At 32.9% G+C, this 23,144-nt stretch overlaps 1 protein-coding gene across 1 annotated transcript in view; it reads right to left on the reverse strand.

Annotated features, from left to right (window-relative positions):
• The window catches only part of LOC143179664 (uncharacterized), a 41,831-nt gene extending 29,866 nt beyond the window's left edge, over positions 1 to 11,965 (reverse strand). Inside the window, exons 1-6 of the mRNA XM_076378978.1 lie at positions 11,908 to 11,965; positions 9,074 to 9,143; positions 6,421 to 6,734; positions 3,523 to 3,605; positions 1,359 to 1,548; positions 112 to 338 (exon numbers count right to left, since the gene is read on the reverse strand). Of these exons, the coding sequence (XP_076235093.1) occupies positions 112 to 338; positions 1,359 to 1,548; positions 3,523 to 3,605; positions 6,421 to 6,734; positions 9,074 to 9,143; positions 11,908 to 11,965 (942 nt within the window). The remainder of the gene's footprint in view (positions 1 to 111; positions 339 to 1,358; positions 1,549 to 3,522; positions 3,606 to 6,420; positions 6,735 to 9,073; positions 9,144 to 11,907) is intronic.
• Positions 11,966 to 23,144: the final 11,179 nt, after the last annotated feature.

Below are 23,144 nucleotides of genomic sequence, written 5' to 3' on the forward strand. Positions count from 1 at the left end.
TTAAAAGTTCCTTTGATTTAAATTCCAATAAAAAACGTTTAAATAATAAAGATTGCTCTGAACGAAAAAAGGAGGCGATTAAAACAAAATTGTAGAAAGTTTTGATCATACTTGGCTCGAATGTCCTAATCTAGACAACCAAGATGGCGGAGGTGGATCCCCTCGAACTGTCTCCTGACCCCAGACACTGCCCCACCTTGGCCTGTTGAGTTCGCCTATTCTACCATCAGATAATCTCCTTGATGGTGGCAACAAACTCTCAGATCTTGTATAATAAGGATTCTGCCAAGTCTTCTCAATCATTTCTACTTCTGGTGCTTTACAGCCACCTACTTGCGCTAAAACAAAAAATTAGATGGAATTTGTATGCAGTTGTTTTTTACTTAATTCGATACAGTAACTACAAAAGGCTACTTTACTTGTGATTATAAGTCAAAACAACAAAAGTCATGTATTCTTATTTCCCAAATATTAATGTTTAAAGTTTAGAACCCTAATTTTTTATGCTGGACTTACAATTTATTATACGCATACTTGTTTTTTAAGGGAAAAGTTCCTCTAATTCAATTTTCTCTTGTTCAAAATACAGCTTCTACCTTACAGATTTCAATAAAAATATTATTTTAAATTTTTTGAGAATGTGACTTATGTCATTTTGCCTTACAGCTATAAGTATTGTACATATAGGGAGATTTACAGGTATGTAATTTGAAAAACATTATTTGATAATTTCAGAGTTTATTTCCCTGATCGCAATATGTAAGAATAGAAGAAAAATAATTATATAATTATTCCTAAATATATAATTAATTCCTAAATAAATATATAAGTACGTGTACAGTCTCTGAAGAAAATGTTCATAGGATTTAAGAAAAAAATAATTTGCATTAAGTGCTTTGTTTAATATAACAATACCAATACCTATACAAGATGTAACAAATGTGCAAACGTTTTAATATTTTAAACGGTGGTAGGGTACCTCAATTTGATCACAAAATGTTCTGTAACATAATTGCAGGAAATATGTCAAACGAGATATTTGTAGGAAAAGAATCGCTGATTTTTGAAACTTTCTAAAAATTAATCCGTAAGAGATATAACAAAATATATTAACACTTTTTTATTCTCTTTTTGCCCTTCTGTAAGACTACATCTGTAAGTTACAGAATCCTCTGATTGTTAGTTTAGTATATAGGATATTAACTTTATGACATTATCATTGCAAAACGAAAGCAGATCACCACTGCTTTTATTATTTTGTTTTATGCACCCCTTAAAATATCGAAGGCTATATTTATTACATTCTTCACTTGACTAACAGTGTACATTGCATATTAAATACCCAATAGAAATCTTACTTCCTGTGGCCGAGACGGGCACGTCGACAGAGTCGCTAGCATAACCAGAAGTCTCGCCTTCGCGTTCTTCGACCTGGGAACCGTAGTTGTTCCTTGAGTTCTCGTGACGATCGTAAAATCGATGATGAGACTGCTGAGACTTTTCTTTCTGATACCGTAAACCTTCCACGGCAAAATCCCTCTGTTGGCCCTAAAAAACGGATGACAGGAATTTATTCTTGGAAGAATAGTAAAAGGATTGCGTGACAAAGCGGTAATTTCACATCTGTATCAATCTTCAAAGCGTGTTCTCTTCGACATAAACTTACATACATATAAGTACACTGAACCTGATTACTGTACCAACACGAGATAGCGGTGGCAAACCGTGGTAGGACACTGTATCGTTTATTAACCTTGGAATGCCCTACTAAAATTTTCCATATTATTAGCGAAATTTTTTATATTAATAAATAAAAATTTGTTTATTATATTAAGTTGCCTCCATTCTGTCAAAAATCGTGGTAAATACAGTAATATAATATGAGTTACATTCTAAAATATGAAGATGCAAGAATAACATTTTCTTAATATACAGGGTGAACAAAATAACTTGACCACCTCGAATATCTTGCTTTCATTTTGTAATAGGAAGAAATGACAGAAGAAAAAATTTCGAGGGACAAATATTATTGTATGCAAAAAATTTGGCTCAAGGTCACACTTATTTAGATTTCAAGGTTATCGCAATTTTTTTAAATAGAACGACATATTTTTATCATTGTTGCATGATAGCTCATGTGCAACATGTCATTTGTCTTGCATGCAGACAAATTTTTTGTATACCATAATATTTGCTCCTCCAAATTAAGCAACTTTTTCCTCTGTTATTCCTTCCTGTTACAAAAAGTAAGCGAGATATTCAAGGTGGTTAAGCCTTGCTCTATTTTATTTCGTAGTATTTCAGCATTTTCAATCTATATTACGTATACAATAGATTTTAAATGTCCCCACAAATGAAAATCTAATAGATTCAAATTTGGAGAACGAACAGGTCATGTAATAGGTCCCCCACGACCAATCCATTTATTTGCAAAATGTTGAGTTAAAAATTGTCTAGCTACTCAGCTGAAATACGGCGGAGCTCCATCACGTATTAACCACATACGAAATCTAATATCGACAAGAACTTCCTCTAATATTTCCTATAAATGCGTGCTCAAAAGATCAACGTACTTTGTGCCTGTTAGTTTCTCATTAAGAAAAAAGGTTCAATTAAAAATCTTGCTTACGAACAATTGCGGACTATGGAAAGGGAGACCGAACAGAGAGTTTGCTCTGTTTATAAAATTCATTATATCTCAGAAACGAAAAAAGATAGGACATGTGTTTGTATAATTTTTCTTCATTGTTTTTAGCCATACAATCAATTCCTAAAGTGGGTCCCACATGTTATGAAACATCCATTACATAGTGTTCGGCTACAGGTAGAAGAAATTTTAAGATGCGATTCTCGAAATCACAATAAGACGAAAATTAAGAATGATGGTCTGTTGTTTAGAGCTTCGTTAATTATTTATAAGCTATTAAAAATTTGATAAAATCCGTCTGTAATCAGGCAAACTGTCTCACATTATCGATCACATCGGGCGCGCGGCAAATGCAGCTGATCGAATCGCAGTGGTGATCATTGCCATTGAAACAACGAATGACTTACACTTACCAGATAGAGATATAGCAAAATTTGACAATGCTTGTCTCGGCTAGATAATTCTGCGAACCGTTTTGTATAAAATCGTAGGAGATTGTTGATTAACAATAAACCTGCCTATTGTTGATTAACAATAAACTTGCCTACTTATAATAATGCATAAGGCAAATCAAAACATTCCCACTGAGATTTTGGAATAGAAAGGGTTAATGTGTTTACCCTCCTATTAATTTTCTGTTCAATCCACACACGCTAGAAATTTATGAAAGAACTACAGAAAGTTTACGTGAATATTTCGAAAAAGTCACACACAACGATAACACAAATGCGTATCGGCTAATTCCGTATTTGTAAAACTCTTAATAACTACACAGAGACATAATTACATCAATTACTAGCACCTACGGACCGTTTGTCGGATATTTGAATATTTATAACTAAAAAATAATTAGAAAATTCGGTTTGATTATTTACGTATTCCACGCTCGTCGCGAACTGCTTTTCTCGACAATCTCGGTATTTGAAAGAGGGCAATATTTCAAGGGCTAATTCAACAGCTAAAAATAATGAAAAAGGTTCATGTAAACATATGTCCTATTTCACCTTGTTTACGAGATATGTGGGAATATTTGAAATCCTTATATCCGAAATTGGATGGCCGATGCGAGATACGTGTGAAATAGTCCTTAGTATACGCAAAGCGTATTGAAAGTATCGAAATAGGTACTCGGATACAACATTGAACAGAGCTTTCAACAAATTCAGAGAACATCAAGAAATATTAAAAGAGTAATCATATCAATGACAAGATGTTTCCAGGCACATGTTGAAATGCAAAGTACTCATTTCGTGCATTTCCTGTGAAGGTAATCAGATATATATACATATACGAAATGACAGAACACAAAACTCGCTATATCTTGTAAACAAAATAAAATAGACCAATGTTTATATGAACTTTTTTTATTGTTTGTAGGTGTTGAATCAGCCTATTATTGCTCACTTATTACGACATACCTTGTATATGTATACTTAATTTGAAAAGTTATATTATAGAAAGATGAATCGTAATTTTACTAGGGAACGTAATCATTAAGATTTCCATGTGTTAAGTGACAACTTAAGAGGTGAATGAACTCGACGATGAGAATCGATTTGCCAGACTGCCTTACTTTTGCTTTCCCTACGCGAGAGATATAGTTACACAGAAGTTATATTGAACTCTCACGACAACATTAAAAGCACGGTATTTAGTATTACTTTTTTTTGCTTTATTTTGCTTTATTATTCATACATTATACTATGTCATATAAAATAGTGCTTCTTTCGATTTATTGCATGTTTATTGTGAATGCAAAGTATTAAAAACACATTGTATAAGTGTCCAAATATTTTGATTAACTGTAAGTCACATTTTCAAAACATTTGAGATTATGTAAATAATTGAAATCTATAAGGTAAATATTATAGAATTTGCAGATACTTTTTTTTAACAGAAAAAGATATAAAAGAACTTTTACCTTAAAAACGACTAGGTATATATATATTATAAAATATCAATTTTATATATTATAAAATATTCAAATATTTCATGAATATTTGAAATTTTAAACTCTCGATACTAATGTGTTGAAAATAATTAATAATTAAGCTGTGTAATTTAAGCTGTTTTACTGTATAATCACAGAATTATAAGCCTTATTCTGATAAAGAATTTTTTTCAATTCTTAAACCATTTCCAGTAAACCGAAAATAACCACTGACCTGTCCTTCTTTCATAATAGTATCAATACTAAGTACCTACTATCAGCTGCCCTACTTTACTGCAGTTTCATTAATGTATATGCTTCTACATCTTTTAAAGGAAAGATGAATGTTTTATTTTCTGTCGTATAAATCTAGCTTCACCGTTCGTGACTCAGTTTAGCATATAATTACCCATGTTAATACATGGAACGATAAAAAATTTTTTCGTTAAAGAAGGAAGAGTTCAAAAATCCTTATATTCATTTAGAAATTACATAGTTTAAATTAGTGTTTAAATTACGTTTAAATTATTCGTTTAAATTAACTTTGACACATGCAGAAAGAAAAATCTAAGATAAAGGGTTACATTCATTTTAAGAGAACCTAAATATTAGTCCATAATAATTTTAATTTTCTTATGCCTGTTGGACTACACTGTTTCTTATGTCTATTCTTGCTAAATAAATAAGTTCTCGTCCAATTATTATTATACCTAGACAACAGATATTTATAGAAATACAAATGTAGCTTTCATATTACACATGTTTTGCATACTTTACGAAAACGACAGATGAATGAATATGTTACAAATTTCAAAACTTTCCGAGAATGAAAATTAAAGTTAATATTTAAGACATATACAGGATGTCTTCAAATATAAGGGAGATTTTTGGGGGATAGACTCTACATATATAAATAATAAAAAAAGTTCAAATGCACATATGCCTGAAAGCGCATACTTTGTTAGTTACATGCTATTTTATATTATGTAAAACGCTGACCTATTTCTTGCCTACACGGTGTGTTATGCCCTTTAAAGTTCTACTAGGCCCAGAGGTATTTCGACCATATAAATGAGTGGCACACAGTACACAGTGACAGGTCTTAAAGAAAGTACCACATCGTACACGATATAAAATAGCGTATAATTAATTGTTTCCGGACATATGCCAATATGATCTTTTTTTCATTGTCTTTTTGTGTTAAATTTACCCTCCAGAAATATTCCACATGTTTGGAAACACCCTGTGTGTATACAAAAATCTATTTTGAGACTTTTCCCATTACTATAAAACTGAAATAATAGCGACTGAAATAGTTGGAACTATAAAAAATATATTCGGTGATTTTGGAAAAACAGTTCAAAAGAAATTTAATCGTATCATTAAAAAAGATCCTGGTTATCATTCACTGTCAAAAATTGTAAAAATTTTGAGTAATTCATCTAACAAAAGATAAAGAGGTCGTTTCAGTGTACTACTTAAGTCATTTTAAATGTCTAGATCCAAATACTAATTGTGTCATTTATCGTAGAGGATCATCTTTTTACTTTCAAACTAATTTCTTTAAGAAGACGAATGTTGTATGTATCTACAAATATTGTAATACAAATTATCATAAATAAAAGGATAATAAAATGACTACTATTTTGTAAATTTGTATGCAATATTAGTTTAATATAGGTAGACATTTTGCACAGCTTTAGCATATTGCTTGCACATTTCTCGTATGTTTGGATCTTGGTGTTCCATTTTTTAGCTGCATAAATATTTACAGTCTGCTTATTAAAGTTTATTTTCATTTCAATATACATAGCAAAGTGCAAAAGTTTCAGCAAGTGCTTACGAATATCCTGTGCAGGCGTTTCGTGCAGACAGACCTGAGACAGATATTGTTGTTGATCCTTGTTGTAAATCGGCGGCAGACTCGGGCTTCTGTGTCTGATTTGCGACAGTTCCGGTTGCTCGTGCAGATTTATCAAGCTACCACCGTTGCAGTCAACACACTTCAGGTTCGTGGATCCGTTTCCGGAACTCTCTGTCGCGAGGCTTTTTAGGCTGACGGTACTTCCGTAATGGCCACCAGCACGGAAGAGTTTTGAGGGCGCCTGCTTGTCCTTCGTTTCCGCCAAGGACATTCTTCCGCTGGTTAGGTAGCCGCTGCATTATGCGTTTTATTATGTATCGTCTATGTAGGAAGGGCTTTGCAACTTGATCTACACTCGGATCGATAAGCCTCGCCATACTTCATTTGAGTACGTTTATTAATATCTGTAGTTGGAAGACAAAATGACCTATTAAGGGAGTACGATCAGATATGTCAGAGCCGCGGCATTACCAACAAAATTAGGCAAAAACAGGGGTTCACACCCTGACACTTTTCGTCCTTATATGAGATCATTTTAAGCTAGGAATGAGTTCATTCGAAAGAAAAAAGTTCAATGCAGCGCTGTCAACTCGTGATTTAACGAAATTCTGTTGATATTTAGTAATACGAGTGTTACAAAGTAGGACAAAAATCTATCATTGACAGCTATAGAAATTTAAGCACTTTTATGTAATTTAGAGAATGTTTTGAACGAAATCGTGAGTTGACTGCACTGCGTTGTACTTTTTTCTATCAAATGAACCCTTTCCCAGTTCAAAATGTTCTCATATAAGGACGAAAAGTGTCAGGGCGTAAATCCATATCACAGTATTGCTGTTGACTGGGTTATCGATAAAACAGAGCAAAAAATGTGACTTTAGTTGGGCTTTTGCAAACCAGGCGGCACCTAGTTTGAAAGACTACCGATGTGGAATCGAAATCTGTGATACTCAAATTGGCGATGCGGGTTACTGAAAATTTCCCCCTCCACTACATACACCTTAGGAATCGCGTGTACATGAACTCGGCGCTTTGGGCTACTTTTGACTCGGAAAGTCAAAAGAGAACGCGAAAGTAAAGTGAACCTTACTCTCTCGCTCTTGAAATACTGTCCAAGTTGCCGACAAACGGCCCAAACCGCGCGCGATATTTCCATTTGCCCAGACATATTTAACCCTTTGCGATCGACAATTTTCAATATTATAGAAAAAGAACTCACACAACACAAGTGGAAGAACGGCGGTACGAACCTTGACTGGGGTCGTAGCGGCGGTTACAGAAGTGGGAGAGGCGGATACCAGAATATCAAGAGATTTATTTTCTAAATAAAAAGTTTTAAGACATGTATTGTTTAGTTGTTTCAAAATTTTAAAAATGTGTTGTGTAATTAACGTTGCGATAGATCGTATGGATGTGGGCAAACAATGAATAATATGAATGTAGTGGTATTTAGAATGTGACACGTGTAAAAGTTATACACATACAAATAACATGTGTCGTTTGATAAATACCACTACATTCACACGATTCAGTGCTATATTGAATCAGTAAAAATATTTCAACAATCGGAAACATCGTACGTGGCTCGTGCCACTTCCAAGAACTTGAGCAGTTGAATATGGCATTTCAAGGATGAGAGAGTAAGACACATATTTGCACTTTCTCTAGTTTCCGCAAATGTCCGAAGTCGATCGCGAAGCATCGAGTTCACGTACACATAACTCGTATAGTAGTGTGTGCAGTAGAGGGGGAAATTTTCTAAGCTCCATCCCAAATTCGAAATCATAGAATAACTCCGTCTTGCGTTTATCAGGCAGCCACTTGTCTGTGGGTAATACTGTTCCTGTAACGAAAACTGTAATAGCAGATACTGACCTGGCAATTTCGAAAAGTCACGCGACTACCGTACCCCCTTAAGTCATATGTTTTTGTTTTTGAGATATGACGTTTAAAGTTTTGATCTTCAATCAGGGCCGCATTAAGGTTTTATGAAACCCGGGACTGGGTAGCGGAAGGGGGAGAGGGTATTTATATAAAATATTGCTTATTTTTGGAGAGGATTCTAATCTTTGAGCTAGAATAAACTCCAAAGTTTCACAGCAGATAAGACCTTTGGAGAGAGCAAGTAGTACATGGAAAATATAATTTTCCTAAGTATTTACAGAAATTTATTTTAGTACATGAAAAAATAAGACTCCTTAAAAGATAAAGTTTGGGGCAATACCCCCCAACACTGATTTTTAAGTGAGACAATTTTTTTAACGCTCTTTCTTCTATCCTAAATCTCAATTAAAGCCTTAACTCAAGATTTTCAAAAATGTGACAGATCATTTTGCCTTAAAGCCACAGATATATCCCGTGTTATGCGGGTTATTAGTGATTCGCGATTCGTTACGATTCAAATTTAAATAAAAATAGCGAAAAAGATATTGAAATTGTAGTAAGTACTAGGTACCGAAACTTATACAAATCATATTGTTTGGAATAATCAGTCTATGTTGTATTCTGAATTTAAAACGAAATGGGGCCGACATGTTAAAATTATAAAAAGTGTATAAAACATAATACGCTTTAATTTTATGAATCTAGCCTATCTTTTTTTCTACTTCAATCTTACATTACTGATACTCACCGATTAGTGGTGCGGATGTTGATGTTATTTTTCAAAATTCCCCAAGTTCCACCAAGCCGCGCCATTTCTTCTATGATGTTCGTATAAATAATTAATTTCTTATCCAATATTACCCAGATCGATGCTAATATCTCCTTCATATACATACAATTCAATATACACGTAAATAAACATTGTTTAAGTCGCCATTGACTATTTGTATTACAATTTTAGACAATCTCGTGCATAAAGTTAGTGAAGTTTCGGTGATTTCAATCTAACACGAATAGAAAAAGTAGCACACGGAACTCATTAGGAATTCTGATACATTTGGCCATGGTTTATAAAATTATTGACTTTTTTCATGTTCTATCTCTATTGTCTATACACATATTATAATTCACGAATTTATTCACGAAAAATTATTAACTTTACAAAGTTCTAATACTAAAGATATTTTACTTTTTGTATCAGAATTAAGGAAACTGGACAAGAGCTAAGTTAAAAATTGGAAACGAGGTCAATGAAAGATATTTCATTATAATAGATTTTGCAATTAATTCATTTTGCAATTAATTCATTTTGCAATTACATGTAGAGATGGGATCAAGTACATCATTTTATATGTAAGTTTAAACTTTGACTGATAAAAACAATACTTTCACATACACTTAAACTTAATTTAGATAGACTTGAATCTTTCATGAGTACTCTGGGAAACGAAGGCAATACTTCCAAGTAGACTCCAATACATATCAAACAGGTTCGAAAGTTTGATAAACATTTTCTCAAATATTCTATGCTCTTCCAAATTACTGTTTCTATGCTATCTTTAAAGTCAATTATGATGCTATTTATGCGTGATTTAGTTACACAGGATATCTAAGATCTGGTGGTACAAGCGGATAAGTGATAATTCTAAATAAAAAAATACGAAAATATACATTATAATTTTTTGATATCATGTTTCATTTTCAAGAAAATTGACTTTGAATTTTAGTTAAGAATGAATAACGAAGTACAATTCTAGGCATCTGAAGGGTAAGCGAGGAGAAGCGAATGTATCTAACAGCTTATAATAGAAAAAGTCAATGGTTAGACCATGAGTGTTCTCCTTACTTGTACTCGATTATAATTCATATTCAATTTTCTCGAAACTGAAACGCAATATTAAGAAATGTTATTCTATATTACTTTTTCGTGTATTTAGAATTATTGTTTTTCCGTTTATACCATTAACTCTGGAACACTCTGCAGAACAATAACTGAAATTATAAGAATGTACAAAAATTTTATAAGACCACATTTCTTCGAAAATACCAATATACCTTTTAAAGATATTTTTAAAACCAACCAAAGTGTAAGTGAAATAACGCAATGCAACATTCGAACCCTCTTTAGAATCGAAGCCTACCGACCCGTTTCAAAGGAGCAAATTATGAAGAAAGAAAAGATTCTGAGTGGTTTTGTACCTTATGTGAAATCAAGGAAAAAAATATGGTAAAGTGCACAAAATGTTTCACTTGGGTTCATATACTTTGTAGGAATAGATACGAAATTAAACAAATATTATTGCGTAAATTGTTGACTTTTACTATCAGATTTTACAAATTAGGCATGCTGACATCTATGTAGCATCTTTTAATAGTGCAAATTCGGTAACTTTTCCCTAATGATCTCCTAAATTATAGCTCGTTTAAAAAAATACTTTAAATAAAACGTTCACCGAGAGAAGATTGATAACCATCATGATGTCTCATCCGTAACAGGATAAGCTTTATTTAAAACATTTTTTGAAATGGGCTATAGTGTAGGAGATAATTACGTGCGAAACTTCAAATGGGTCACCCTGTATGTACGAAGTCGAATGTTTTTAAAGCGCACATGTGTAGACTACACTTAGCAACCTAATTGTCTAGGTTGTCTAATTCATTCATATTTTTAAAGTTTACCTAATATATACATATATATAGGTTCAAGATTAGATCAGTTGCAAAATTGAGGATTTATACATATTTTAAATAATTTCCAGGAATCCCAATTCAGAAAATTCAAATAAATATATAAGATAGTTTTAAAAATTTGTACATGAAATATTTAAGTATCTGAAACTTTAAGAATTTCAATATTTCAAAGTTTGACGTTTGAAAAATTTAAAAATTTAAAGACTACTATTTAAAATATTTGAATGTTTAAAAATTAAAAAATGTTGAAATTTGAAATTATCAATCAGTTCGTAGATTTGAGTATCGTGCGTTCAGATTCCGCGGTGTAAATGCCCTTTCCTTCAACTCCCAACATCTGTTATAAAGTTCTAATTTTCAACATTCGAGTATTACTTGTAAAATTTTCGATTCTTTTCATCGTCAAAGTACTGTTCAGAGATGAGAGGAAGTCGAGCAACAGTAATGGAGATCCGATTGGTTCTAGCAGTATAACTTTTCCCTATTATTTAATTTCCTTTGTTTCTGCTAGTCACATGTGTGTGTACACTCATGAAATTAGTGATTCGTCATTAATTCATAAATAGAATAATACATACAAGGTTATGCTGGACTTCTCATCTCTGTTCTGTACTTATAAATGCGTTTTTCAAACTTGCAAGTACTTATCTAGGGTTCAAAACTAACTTCTATAGATTGGACACATTGCAAATATATTCTTTAAAAAATTATTGGCTCTGAGTACTATTCGAAATCTGTGAAACACGGTTTGAATATTGTAATTCACTTTAATTCGTAAGTAAATATTGACCTTGATACCATCCCTAATTACACGTGAACGAACCTGTAAGTCACTGTAACTCTATTACACCAATGAACTTTACACTAAATATTGTTAATTTAAAAACTTACCTCTCTCGTTTGCCCATTGAATTCTCTTCTGCTCCACTAGCGATATTCTTCCTGTCATTCTTGGCGACGTAATCAGCGCGAGAAAGAAATCAGCGCAGTCGGTGACAATGCAATTAAATAGACGAAAAAGAAACCAAAAAGTCTACACCATCCAGCCTTTGTTTACCAATAACGCGCTGATTCTACCTACGTGTCAATTTAGCTATCCAAACAGGAAGGATCACTCGATTTTCCGAAGCGCCACGATGTTCGGTGCAAACTTTTGGTTTAGTCCGAAACTGTTGGACGTCGGCAGACGGTGTACGGGGTCATCGTGGGTCGTGTCAATATTGCTATGGTCATAAGGTAAAACGATATAAGTCACAAACTTTTATTTTCCAGATATCAATGTTCAAAGTGTCGAACCTCGATTCTGTATTATGGACTTACGTTTTCTTACGCTATTTCTTAAAAAAAGAGTTCCTTTAATTTAATCTTCATTCGCTAAGAACACAAATTCTATCTTATGGATTTCAATTAAAGCACAAACTCAAATGTGTTCAAAATGTGATCCATGTTGTTCTGCCTTACAGCCACAGTCTTGAGACTGCGGTAGAGTCACGAGACTGGACAAGGTTTACCTTGCAACGACACACATGTGATAAAGGAAAGGTGAGCGCGGTCGCGATTCGATCGCGAAGCACGTTTCTATGGGAACAATCGTGAATCAACCACGGAACTCTTACACCGCTGTCAGGGTCGATAATATTGACCAGACAAGCGAGATAAGGGATAATGACCTCCAGTCGTCCATTTGGCGGTCAGAGATCGCATCTTCGACTAAATGTATAAATGTGAGGGCACAATATAAATGCATGAATTACACGTAATCTGCTAGAGATAATAGTTACTCTCGACAGTGCTCTCAAATTGTAATGTCAATTTATAATTCTGCCAGTACTCTAAATTCACCTGAGAGTATAACTATCACGATTTGCTTTTGAATATTAAATTTATTAATGTATGCAGTATTGAGATTGCTAACAGAGAACAATTATTATGCAAAACTATAAATTGAAACATATTTGAAGTATTCTCGAAAGCGGCTAGTGTAGAAAATTCTTAGGTAGGTATGTACCCTAAGTTAACACATGAATAATCTAATAAATTATGACAATGAGTTGGGACTCATTTTATTTTTAAGTCACGCTCAATGTTATCGACACAGTTTGGAATATGATTAAATCACAGACGAATATACAGAATAGATTGAACATGCAATACTTTTTTTGTCTCACATTTTTGGGGCTGTAGAGCACCATTACCATTTTCGTGTCACGCTCACCGTTAGCGGCTGTGCATGAAATAAGAATGCAGCACTGTGAGTAGTAAGAATAACAATTAGAATATCGATCAGAAATTAAATAGAAGGTGTGCCGAAAAGTTAATTTATTAGAGTAGATTAATTAGATTATTACAAATTGATGCAGTCACCGGCAGGGTATGACCTTTTTTTTGTAGTTTAACATCCATCTTTCAGTTATTAGTAACCACATCACAATTACAGTATTTACATGTAATGTTTCAGTTACTTAAAAATATAAAAGTATATTAATACATCATGTATGGAGTTGTAAGAAGTCTACCTTGTACCCTGTACTCGCATAAGTTAACAATAGACGTATGGATTAAAATTTAGTATATGTTTCTGTGTTATATTCTATGTAAGCTTGAGTATGAGTTCCTGTATTATATTTCATTGTACATGTTATCTTTAAGTACCTTTAAGGAAGAGCAAAAGGTCTTTGCACAGCAATTTATCGTTTAAAACTACGTTAGGATTGCTTGGGAGGTGGAATTCATTTCTTTTGCGAAGTACATTTCCGCAACATAGTAGGTAATTCACAGAGATAGTACAGTTATAATGGGTACACTTGCTTTCGTCTTCTTTCGTTATTAGATGTGCATGTGTTATTTTTGTATGTCCAATTTTCAGTCTTATGAGGATACTTGGTCTCTTCTATTGAATAGAAGTGCTGGACTTTTGTCAAATAAGCTTTTCCGAGTAGAATAGATATGAGATAAGTGTGTGTTTTTTCATATGTTACGAGTCCAGACGAGTTACGTAAAGTAACTATGAAAGGGCTCGATTCAAAGCTCCTTCCGTTGACCTTTGACTTTGCCTGGAAGTCACCATGTAAGGGCCGATAGGCATTTCCATTACACCAAATTAATAGATTTCTTCGAAATTAATATCTTTCAATTTTTCTCAGAAACTCTGCGATGCAGCCGAGTCCCCACCATTTTTCTCATAGATTTTTGACTATAAAAAGGCTAAGAAACTCGGTCTAGCGGGCTCATTCGTAATCCAGTTTGAGTTTAGTACGCGGCTTAGACTGGAAAGCAAGATCGAGCATTAGTTCTCCTTCAAGCAAAATTATAGAGTACAGTACGTAAAGTAAACTCACTGTAACGTAGTCTTAACGACGCGTCTCCCGCATACCTCTGTGCGTAATCTAGAGAGAGAGGACTTAGTTCCGCGACACGTTAAATTCATAAACACTTGTATTCCTTTGAGTCAACTTAAACTCGTAATAATATACATTTTTATAAGGTTTGTTAAATTGAACTTAGTTCAATCAAGAACTTTCCTAAATCCAATAAGAAGCGAACGCGTAACGATCCCACAAATAATATATCTTTACCGCTCGAGATATACTATAAATTTAAAAGTTACGAGGCTATACTAACATCTTCACAATCCTTGCGAAGATCCTTTTCCTAACCTACAAGTGGCTCCCGGTGTTAGCCTTTGCGCACTGGTTCGTCCACATCCGTGAGGTGGCTCCCAACGGGTGCAAAGTTACCCGTTGGTTCATCCACGAAAAAATAACAATATTCCAAAACCCTGACCCTCGGTCAGACTATCTAGCCCTCGGCTCGTAACACATAGTTCATAATATTTTAGTGCTCGTCGGAGGACTTTTTGGAAATCTTGGTGATAAATTGGTGTCTGCTTGCTGGCTTTGACGATCTTTGGTTGTTGTGTGTTAGTTGTTTGTGGCTTGTTTGAAGTTGCATCTTCTTGGAGTGGAGTGATCGTAAGTAGAATATCTTTGGATTCCAATTTAAGTTTATGAACTTCTTTTATGATTTATTGTATTGTTGGATATAGAATTCTGTCAGTTTGCATGTCCGATGGAAATAATTCCGAATTAGTATTTATTGTAATCAGAAACTTGCTCTGGTTGCTGCTTTTGATGTAGTTTATGGCTTTTTTAATGGCGTAGATTTCACTGGATTTTTTTGAGAATCTGTTGTGTAGCTCGAACTGTGTAGTTATTATTCTAGAATAACTCGTTCCAAATCACTTTTGTTTGATATCTTCCGTTTCCTGATTTCTATGTCCAGCAAGTGCCATAAATTTTCAAAAGTTCATAAATTTTTAGGGACGTTATACAGTAACCACTCTCTTGTTTTCATAGCCGTGTGTTTCGGGTCGTTGTCCTGTTGAAAGTAATAATTTTCGTCCAGACCCAATTTAACTGCACTTTGTTCCAAATTATCACGCAATACTTTGATGTCCATCATAGTATGTATTCTTATTCCCTTCAATAGATGCAATTTGGCCTACGCCACTGTACACCATGCAACCCTATAACATCATGTGTACTCCGCCATATTTGGCAATCGGTATAAGGTTTTGTTGCTGAAATTCAGCATTACGTTTTCTCCAGACAAATTTCTTCCCATCCGACCCAAAGATATTATATTTAGATTCGACAAAGAAAATAACACGCTTCTAAAATTCTATTAGTTTATTTACATATGCTTTAGCGAAATCTAGTCGCTTTTCCCTGTTCGTGTTGTTTATGGATGGTTTCTTTCTCGCAGCTCTCGCAGCTTCTGATTTCAACAGAATGTAAAACATTTTTGACAGTTTGGATACACACTTTCTTCCCTGATATTGTCGCAATATCATTGCAGTGCCCGAACACTTACACGTGGATATTTTGTTGTGTCTTTGATGATGCTCTAACGTTTTCTTTCTGTGAGTGCATTCGGCCGACCTGATCGTGGCATATTATTTATAGTTTTCGTTTTTTCGTACTTTTTTACAATATACTGGGCTGTAGTAAAGTTTAAATTTAACATTTTTTCAATCTTTCTGTAATTTTCGCCATGTTTGCGTAAAAAAATCACTTTATCTTGTACTGACAAAGGTATTTCGTTTCGCTTGCCCGTCATGACGTTCGAAACTGTTTTACCTTCGAAGTTGCTTTCAGTACAAACTCGAGAAGTAGTCGGTAATATAGTTTTAACCAGTGAGTAGTACAATTATTATACGTATAAAATCGTTATATAGATAAATATACTAATACTTTCTTGGCCTTTAAATTTAAGTATTTTCTGTATTATTTTTTTGTAACGCATTATTACACATTGTTACCTAGCACATAGTCATTTGTTTCATTTGTTTATATAGAGATATTACCAAAAAACAAGGCGTACAAATACTTTTTTTACCCACTGTATTAGTCACGAATTCAAAAACACGTTTTTGAATAGTACGTTCCAGTATTTTGCCTCTTGTGTCTGTATGCTTGCAATCTCATAGCAGGTTATGACTGTTGAAATTGCCTATTATTACGATGGGTTTCGATAGTTGTGCAATTAGGTTAGTTATTTCATTAATGTGGAGGTTATGGTTATTCGGGATATAAATGTTGCAAATTGTAATTTTTCTTGAAGGAAATGAGACACTTATGGCAACAGCTTCTAGATCAGATTGTATGGGAGTCGTCGTGAAATACAGATTCCTCTTAATATAGTAGATTACTAATCCTCTACTTGCAATTGAGGTACTTTCTTTAAAATTGGTTTCTTGAATACAGAGTATATTTGGCTAGTATGTATTTATGAGGTTTTAGAGGAATTCGGAGCGAGGGTTTAATCCATTAACATTCTGTAAAATTTTATTTTCCATATTGAATTTGCTTAAGTTGTATATTAAGTTTAGGTTAATAGTTCTTTCTCTTTTATGTTGATAGTTCTTGCTAGTCATTGTCTAGATCCGTAGTTGTGCCCAGTTTCTTTATAGTTTTAGAAAATTGATTTTTGATGCACCTATCTTTTAAATAAGGATATAACTCTCTCATACGTGCATGCAGAGCTGAGAGGTCTTCTACGTAGTTTTGGACTATTTTTGGTATGTTCGATGATTTATATGTACTTCCTATAAAGCTTTCAAGCTGGTCGCAGTTCAACAATTTATCAGTTTCGTCTATTTTGTGTTTGCTTGATTGGAGTATTTCCTCCATATTTTTTTCCAGTGCTATTTTGATTAGTTTCTTTTTGGGTTGTTCACTTCCAGTCAGTTTTTTTAAGAGAGCATTATTCTCGTTAATATTGATGGTACTGTGGCAGCTATGATACTGCCACTACGCCTTTGTCAATGTTTGAGTGTGAGATTCTTGCAGTCGTTTTCCGGAATTTCTCACAGTTGCGAACGAGCCTGGTTGGTGGAATGAGCATTTGGCGACCCGACTTATGCGAAATTTAGGGGATAGTCTTTTCTTAGTTTTCTCTGTGCTTTCCTATGTTTATGGTTATTTTCCAAAGTCTCGCTGGGGCCTGGTTGACTATTCTGCGCCAGGCCCGAGTGGGTCACTCAACTTTCTCTCTTATTACTCTTTTTCATCAGTTCGAACTTCTTTCTCAAATCTGTTTTTCGTCTGTTACACCCTCGACTTTCTTCTTCCTCCTTTCTCTCTCTTTTCGTTGCCCTTCCAATTAGTTTTAAGGGTTGGTGTGTTTAGCGACGAGGAGTCGGCAGCCAGTCATACCCACTTGTTTGTCTCTTGACGATTGTTTAAGAACGGTATTTTGTGTCACGATATACAAATAAAGTATCGATAATAATTGAGAGATATATTAAGCGATGCATAAGTAATAAATAACATAATAGGCATTATCAAAAAACGCTACAATTAACTGACATGCGATGTTAATTCTCTGTTTGTCTATTTATAAACAGAGATAAATATGTAATTAAAGCCTTCATCATAATCGTATAGTATAAAACGTAAAGTGGTATAAATATACCGTTATCTTGTCTAATTCTGCCTATGGATTGAAAAGCAAAAAGGTAATATTGTACGTTAATTAGCTGTAGCAGTTTACAGTTACGTCAACTATTAATACCATCATTAATAAAAAATCAAAACTTTGAAAATATATATAATTCATATATAATATAAGTTTTCAAACCCCTTTTTTATTGTAAAGCTGGAAAACAAAACTAAAGATATAAGTAAAAAGAAGGTAAAAGTGCCGTATCGAAACTGTGCGCATTTTTATAAACAATTACAGTAAATATAGCGATACACCTACATAGTAGAAAGGCGGCTAGGTAGGTATGAATGAACTTAGTTTTTAACCGGAAAGCCTGGGTTCAATACTCTGTACAACATGGAAGAACTTTGTTTTCTGTTTCTTGTGTTTCTAGTTGTACCAAAAACGTATACCGCGTTTTACGATTATGGTATGACTGCATTCTGTAATATATACTGAAATTCTATAATGTGCAATAATTACGACTGTATTGAAAAAATGAAATACTGTGCACTATAAGGCGTAAAAAAGGGTTTAAAACATCAAAGGTAGACAATACTTGCCAAATGTAAAGAAAAGTCCTAACAAAGAGGGTTTGAAAACTTCAGGTTTTTAAAATTTTAGTTAATTTTTCAGTTCATTGAAGTAAATGACTTGCCCACGACGAGAACTAAAGTAGTGCATAAAAAAATAAAATAATTATTTCTACCGTTTCTTATTTTATAGTTACAGAAAGCTTTCCGTATGCCTGCGACCACATTTCCAGTTACGCTTAAAATCTGCATACCTAACAATTATATATGTATATTCTTTCAAAAATGGTTGATTCTATACTAATGGTTCAATTGGTATGTTCAGTTTTTAAACAAAACACATAGTTTTCAAATCCCCTGTGCAGTTTTAACATGATTTCTTAAAAGCGTGGTGTACTACTCTACATGGGGTACGGGATATAGGACGAAGCCTTCTGTAGTAACGACAAGAAGAAATTGTAAAATATTAATTACTTACTAGGAATTTTGTTCTGTATCGAAATTGTACTAATTTTTATTAATTATTATAAAAATCTTTTTTAAATCTGTATAAACTAATAAAAAATTTTATTCTAGCAAAAATAAATCCTTTCTTTGAGAATAATATTAATTTAGCCTGGAGGAGTTAAGATCATATAGTATATCGGCGTGCAATGAAGCGCACGCTGTTGGTATTTGTTCAAAGTAAAAAATTTAAAATAATTTATCTCCTTTATAAGTATAAGTATTATGTGGTTAAACCTAGTTTGCAAGAAAATAATGCAAAATTGAAAAAACGGTGATACTTTGAAGAAGAGGTAGCAATTTTGACGAAAAAGTTTGTACCTTTAGCAGTTTTGGAGATATATTCAAACGTGAAGGCAGTAGTAAAAATCGTCAAAAGCTGTAAACGTTGAAGGCTTGTATTTCTTAAATAATTTCGACATTATCAAAATGATGACTTAATTTTACCCCCTGGCCCCCTTCATTGTACATGGACTACAATATATTTTAATATCATCAAAATCACTGACATATAGACACAAAAATGATCGAGTTCGCGTGGAATAGACCGTATTAGTATACAGTCTATAATATTAGTATATTATATTGGAGATACCCATAATTGGAAACTTACAACTGTTCTGCATCAATCTGCTATTCCAAGCCCATGGAATGTTTTGTTGTTATTGACTGCTGTAGAAATACTTTTTACACTATCCATTTATACATAAAATGGTCCGCCTAACTTTATTATCTGGGAATATATCACTTATTTTTGATGATATTAAAAAATGTTGTAAATACAAGTTAAATGATTTCGAAAGAAACATAATTTGATATAACTAGCTTTTTCGTAACTGAAACACTAGCTTAGAAGATCTATATATATATATTATTTATAGATAGATCTATATGTATATAGATAGATTTAATATTTATATCTATAGATAGATTTATATTAGAATATCTATATTCAGTGATTGAAGAAATTGATATTTAAATATCTAGTAACTCAACGGTTTTTTGACATAGATAGATTAACACCTTTTTTGTAGAAAATGGTTAAATACATAGATTCATTAATGTATTAAAAAATAATAATTTTAAAATCTGAAGATTTTCACGTAGTACGTACACTATATAAATAAGTATTTTTTAAAAATATCATCAATCAAATTAGCGAAACTTTAATTGTTTGAATGTGGTAAATCGTTATTGATGAGAATAACTTCTTCACTTACTACATTTTCATCAATGCGAAAGTCACCAACACTGAACCAATTGAACTGTTTGTAACGAGTGCGAGACATTGCGAGTATTCACTAGCGGTGTTATTATTTATACGTTTAGTGAAAAATAAACAATATATATCATAACATAATGATGAAAGCATTATAAAGATATCTGTTTTTCATAAAGCCTCTCGTTTCAGGCTTCAATTTCGCACAAGATGTAATCTAATTAGGATTGCTATTATTTTGTTTATATTGTCAAACTTCAAAATTCCATTTTATCCGTATTTTGAGTATTGGTTCATAATATTCACATACAAATTTGTAAAGAGATCAATCAATTTTTAATCAAAGAAGACAGCAAAAATATACTATTTTTTAATATATTTTTTAAACAAATTGATATTTTCAAAAACTGTTTACATAAATGGATTCGTCGTTGAAAAATATGCAATCACTCTAGTAGACCATTTCGCTAGACGTAATAGTTTTCGAAATATTAAACCAAATATGTTTTCCACCCCCAAAATTGGGGGTGGTTTTAAAACCTTCAACGTGTGTACCAGCAGATAAAAAGAATACGTATCTAATATTTTTGGCTAATCGACAAACATGTCTTTCATCAAAATCAGACACTTTGGGATGTTTCCTTCATAGTATTTTTATGTAGAATTCCTGATTCCACTGAATTTAATCAAGAAAATTAGCCATTTCATTTAGAATAAATATATTGCCACTCTGGTATAAGCAACAATACATCCCTTGTAAATAGCATTTCCGCTTACTAGTTAAAATTATAGAGATAAATAAGAGGAAGAGTTTAGTAGGACACCTCGTATAGTAGATGGTATGATAGGCATATTTCCTCGTTTACTGGCGTTACCAGCGCCAGTAATGAAAACGCAAGTGTTTTCTACATCCATCGGTCGAAAATTGCAGAGGGCACTCGAAAACCAGTTGTTTCTTGGGAAGTCGGTATTTCAGAACATGAGACACAAAAACCCATTAAATGTCCGGTCTATTCTGTATACTCGTCTGTGCTTCAGGATTCCTCGCTTTTCGATATAAGGGGCAGGGCAGGTGGATTAAGGCCTCGCAGCTGAAGATTTATGACTTTGTCACAAAATATCAACTTTGTTATTATGCGTTGTATCCTTACCTATTCTTACTCTTACCGTATCCTTTGTATAAACATAATGTCGCATTTTTCATATTAAGCTATAAGTGTTAAATTATAAGCAGATTCTGTTTCAGCAAAACATCTAAATTCTTTATGTTTCGTTTAATATTTTAAAAGTTAACAGGAAATTTTTTATTTTCTTTACCATCAATTTCATTAATTTAAAACGGCAAATATTATCTCATAATGATCTCAGTTACATTTACATAATTCTTGTGTTAAAAATTTCCAGAAGCAAACACTTATTTATTTATTGAAATTAATTAATAAAATCAATTTTAAGAAAGTGAAAGTAAACTTAAGATTTATAGCAATTTACGTTTGAAATATTAGCGAAATAACAAAATTTTCTGACTGAATCAACAACGTTGAGAATAATACAAAAATTGTAAAGGTGCTCTAGACCCCCGTTTGCCCGGGACAGAAAAATACATTGGATGTTTGATCTATTCGTATACTTGCGAAGTTCGGTGAGTGTTAATCGCTGATTTTAATGAAACTTTGTACAATTATTCTATAGTCATATAGAATAATTATATTGCCATACAAAGTAGCTGCCCATACGCACCTTTAAGAGAGAAACTACCCCTTTAATCCAAGTCGCCCTTTTCATTTCGGTGCTTATAGCTCACAAAGTATAAGCGCTATAAAAAAATGTTACATACAAAAGTTTTACTGTTCTTTAAGACCTATAAGAGGGCTTTAAAAAAATTTTGAAAAAAGGAATTGTTTATAAAAATTAAATATCCCCCCCCGGTTTCTAACAAAAAATGTTTTTATTTCAGATAAATAAAGAGCTTTTTGTTGCGAATTCAGTGTTTTATAGCAATATACAATTATTCTATTTCTTGTATACAAAAACGTTGCATCATTTCTGTATAGTGTAATATTCGCCATTATTGGTACGGTAAATTGAAGTAAATATCCAATTATTACATTTTTCATTCTGATTTTCAGGTGTTATTGTTATCGTTGTTCGTTACAATGCCCCGACAATAATAACAAACCTTATTTTCTGACCTTTGAATGCTACCGATAATAATGTAATATAGTTTTTGTATACATATGGCTTGTGTATGGAATAGCACAACTTGCATTATAGTTGGCAGCTCTGGACGAAGGAGAAAGAATTAAAAGGGGAGAAAAAATAGCAATATCAGTTAATTTTACCCATGATTTTTTATAATTTTTATTTATTTCAAAATTAAGAAACATTCAATCAGGGAGTGACAGTAGTGTAATATTTCGATCTCACCGTCTACAATAATGGAATAGGATTCCACAATACAATCCGAGATTATATTCTATTAATTTATTCATGTATTTATTGTACGTAATTTTCACAATAATGATATTTTTCGTAAAAATGTTTAAAGCAAAAGTATTTTTTATACCAAGCACAACGAAGAATGCAACTTTTTTTTATAGCGCTTATACTTTGTGAGCTATAAGCACTGAAGTGAAAAAGGCGACTTGGATTAAAGGGGTAGTTTCTCCCTTAAAGGTGCGTATGGACAGCTACTTTGTACGGAAAAATTCTTAGGTAGGACCATAGAATAACTGTACAAAGTTTCATTAAAATCAGCGGTTAACACTCACCGAACTTTCTTTGTTAGTCAATGTCAATGCCTGCACACTCGCTGTGCTGTCAGCCTTAGAGTTGAATACACTTATAGACACAACGTCAGGTAATTTCCCTGATAGAAAGATAAAACG

Source organism: Calliopsis andreniformis, chromosome 5, assembly GCF_051401765.1.
Source record: "Calliopsis andreniformis isolate RMS-2024a chromosome 5, iyCalAndr_principal, whole genome shotgun sequence".
Taxonomy (NCBI): domain Eukaryota; kingdom Metazoa; phylum Arthropoda; class Insecta; order Hymenoptera; family Andrenidae; genus Calliopsis; species Calliopsis andreniformis.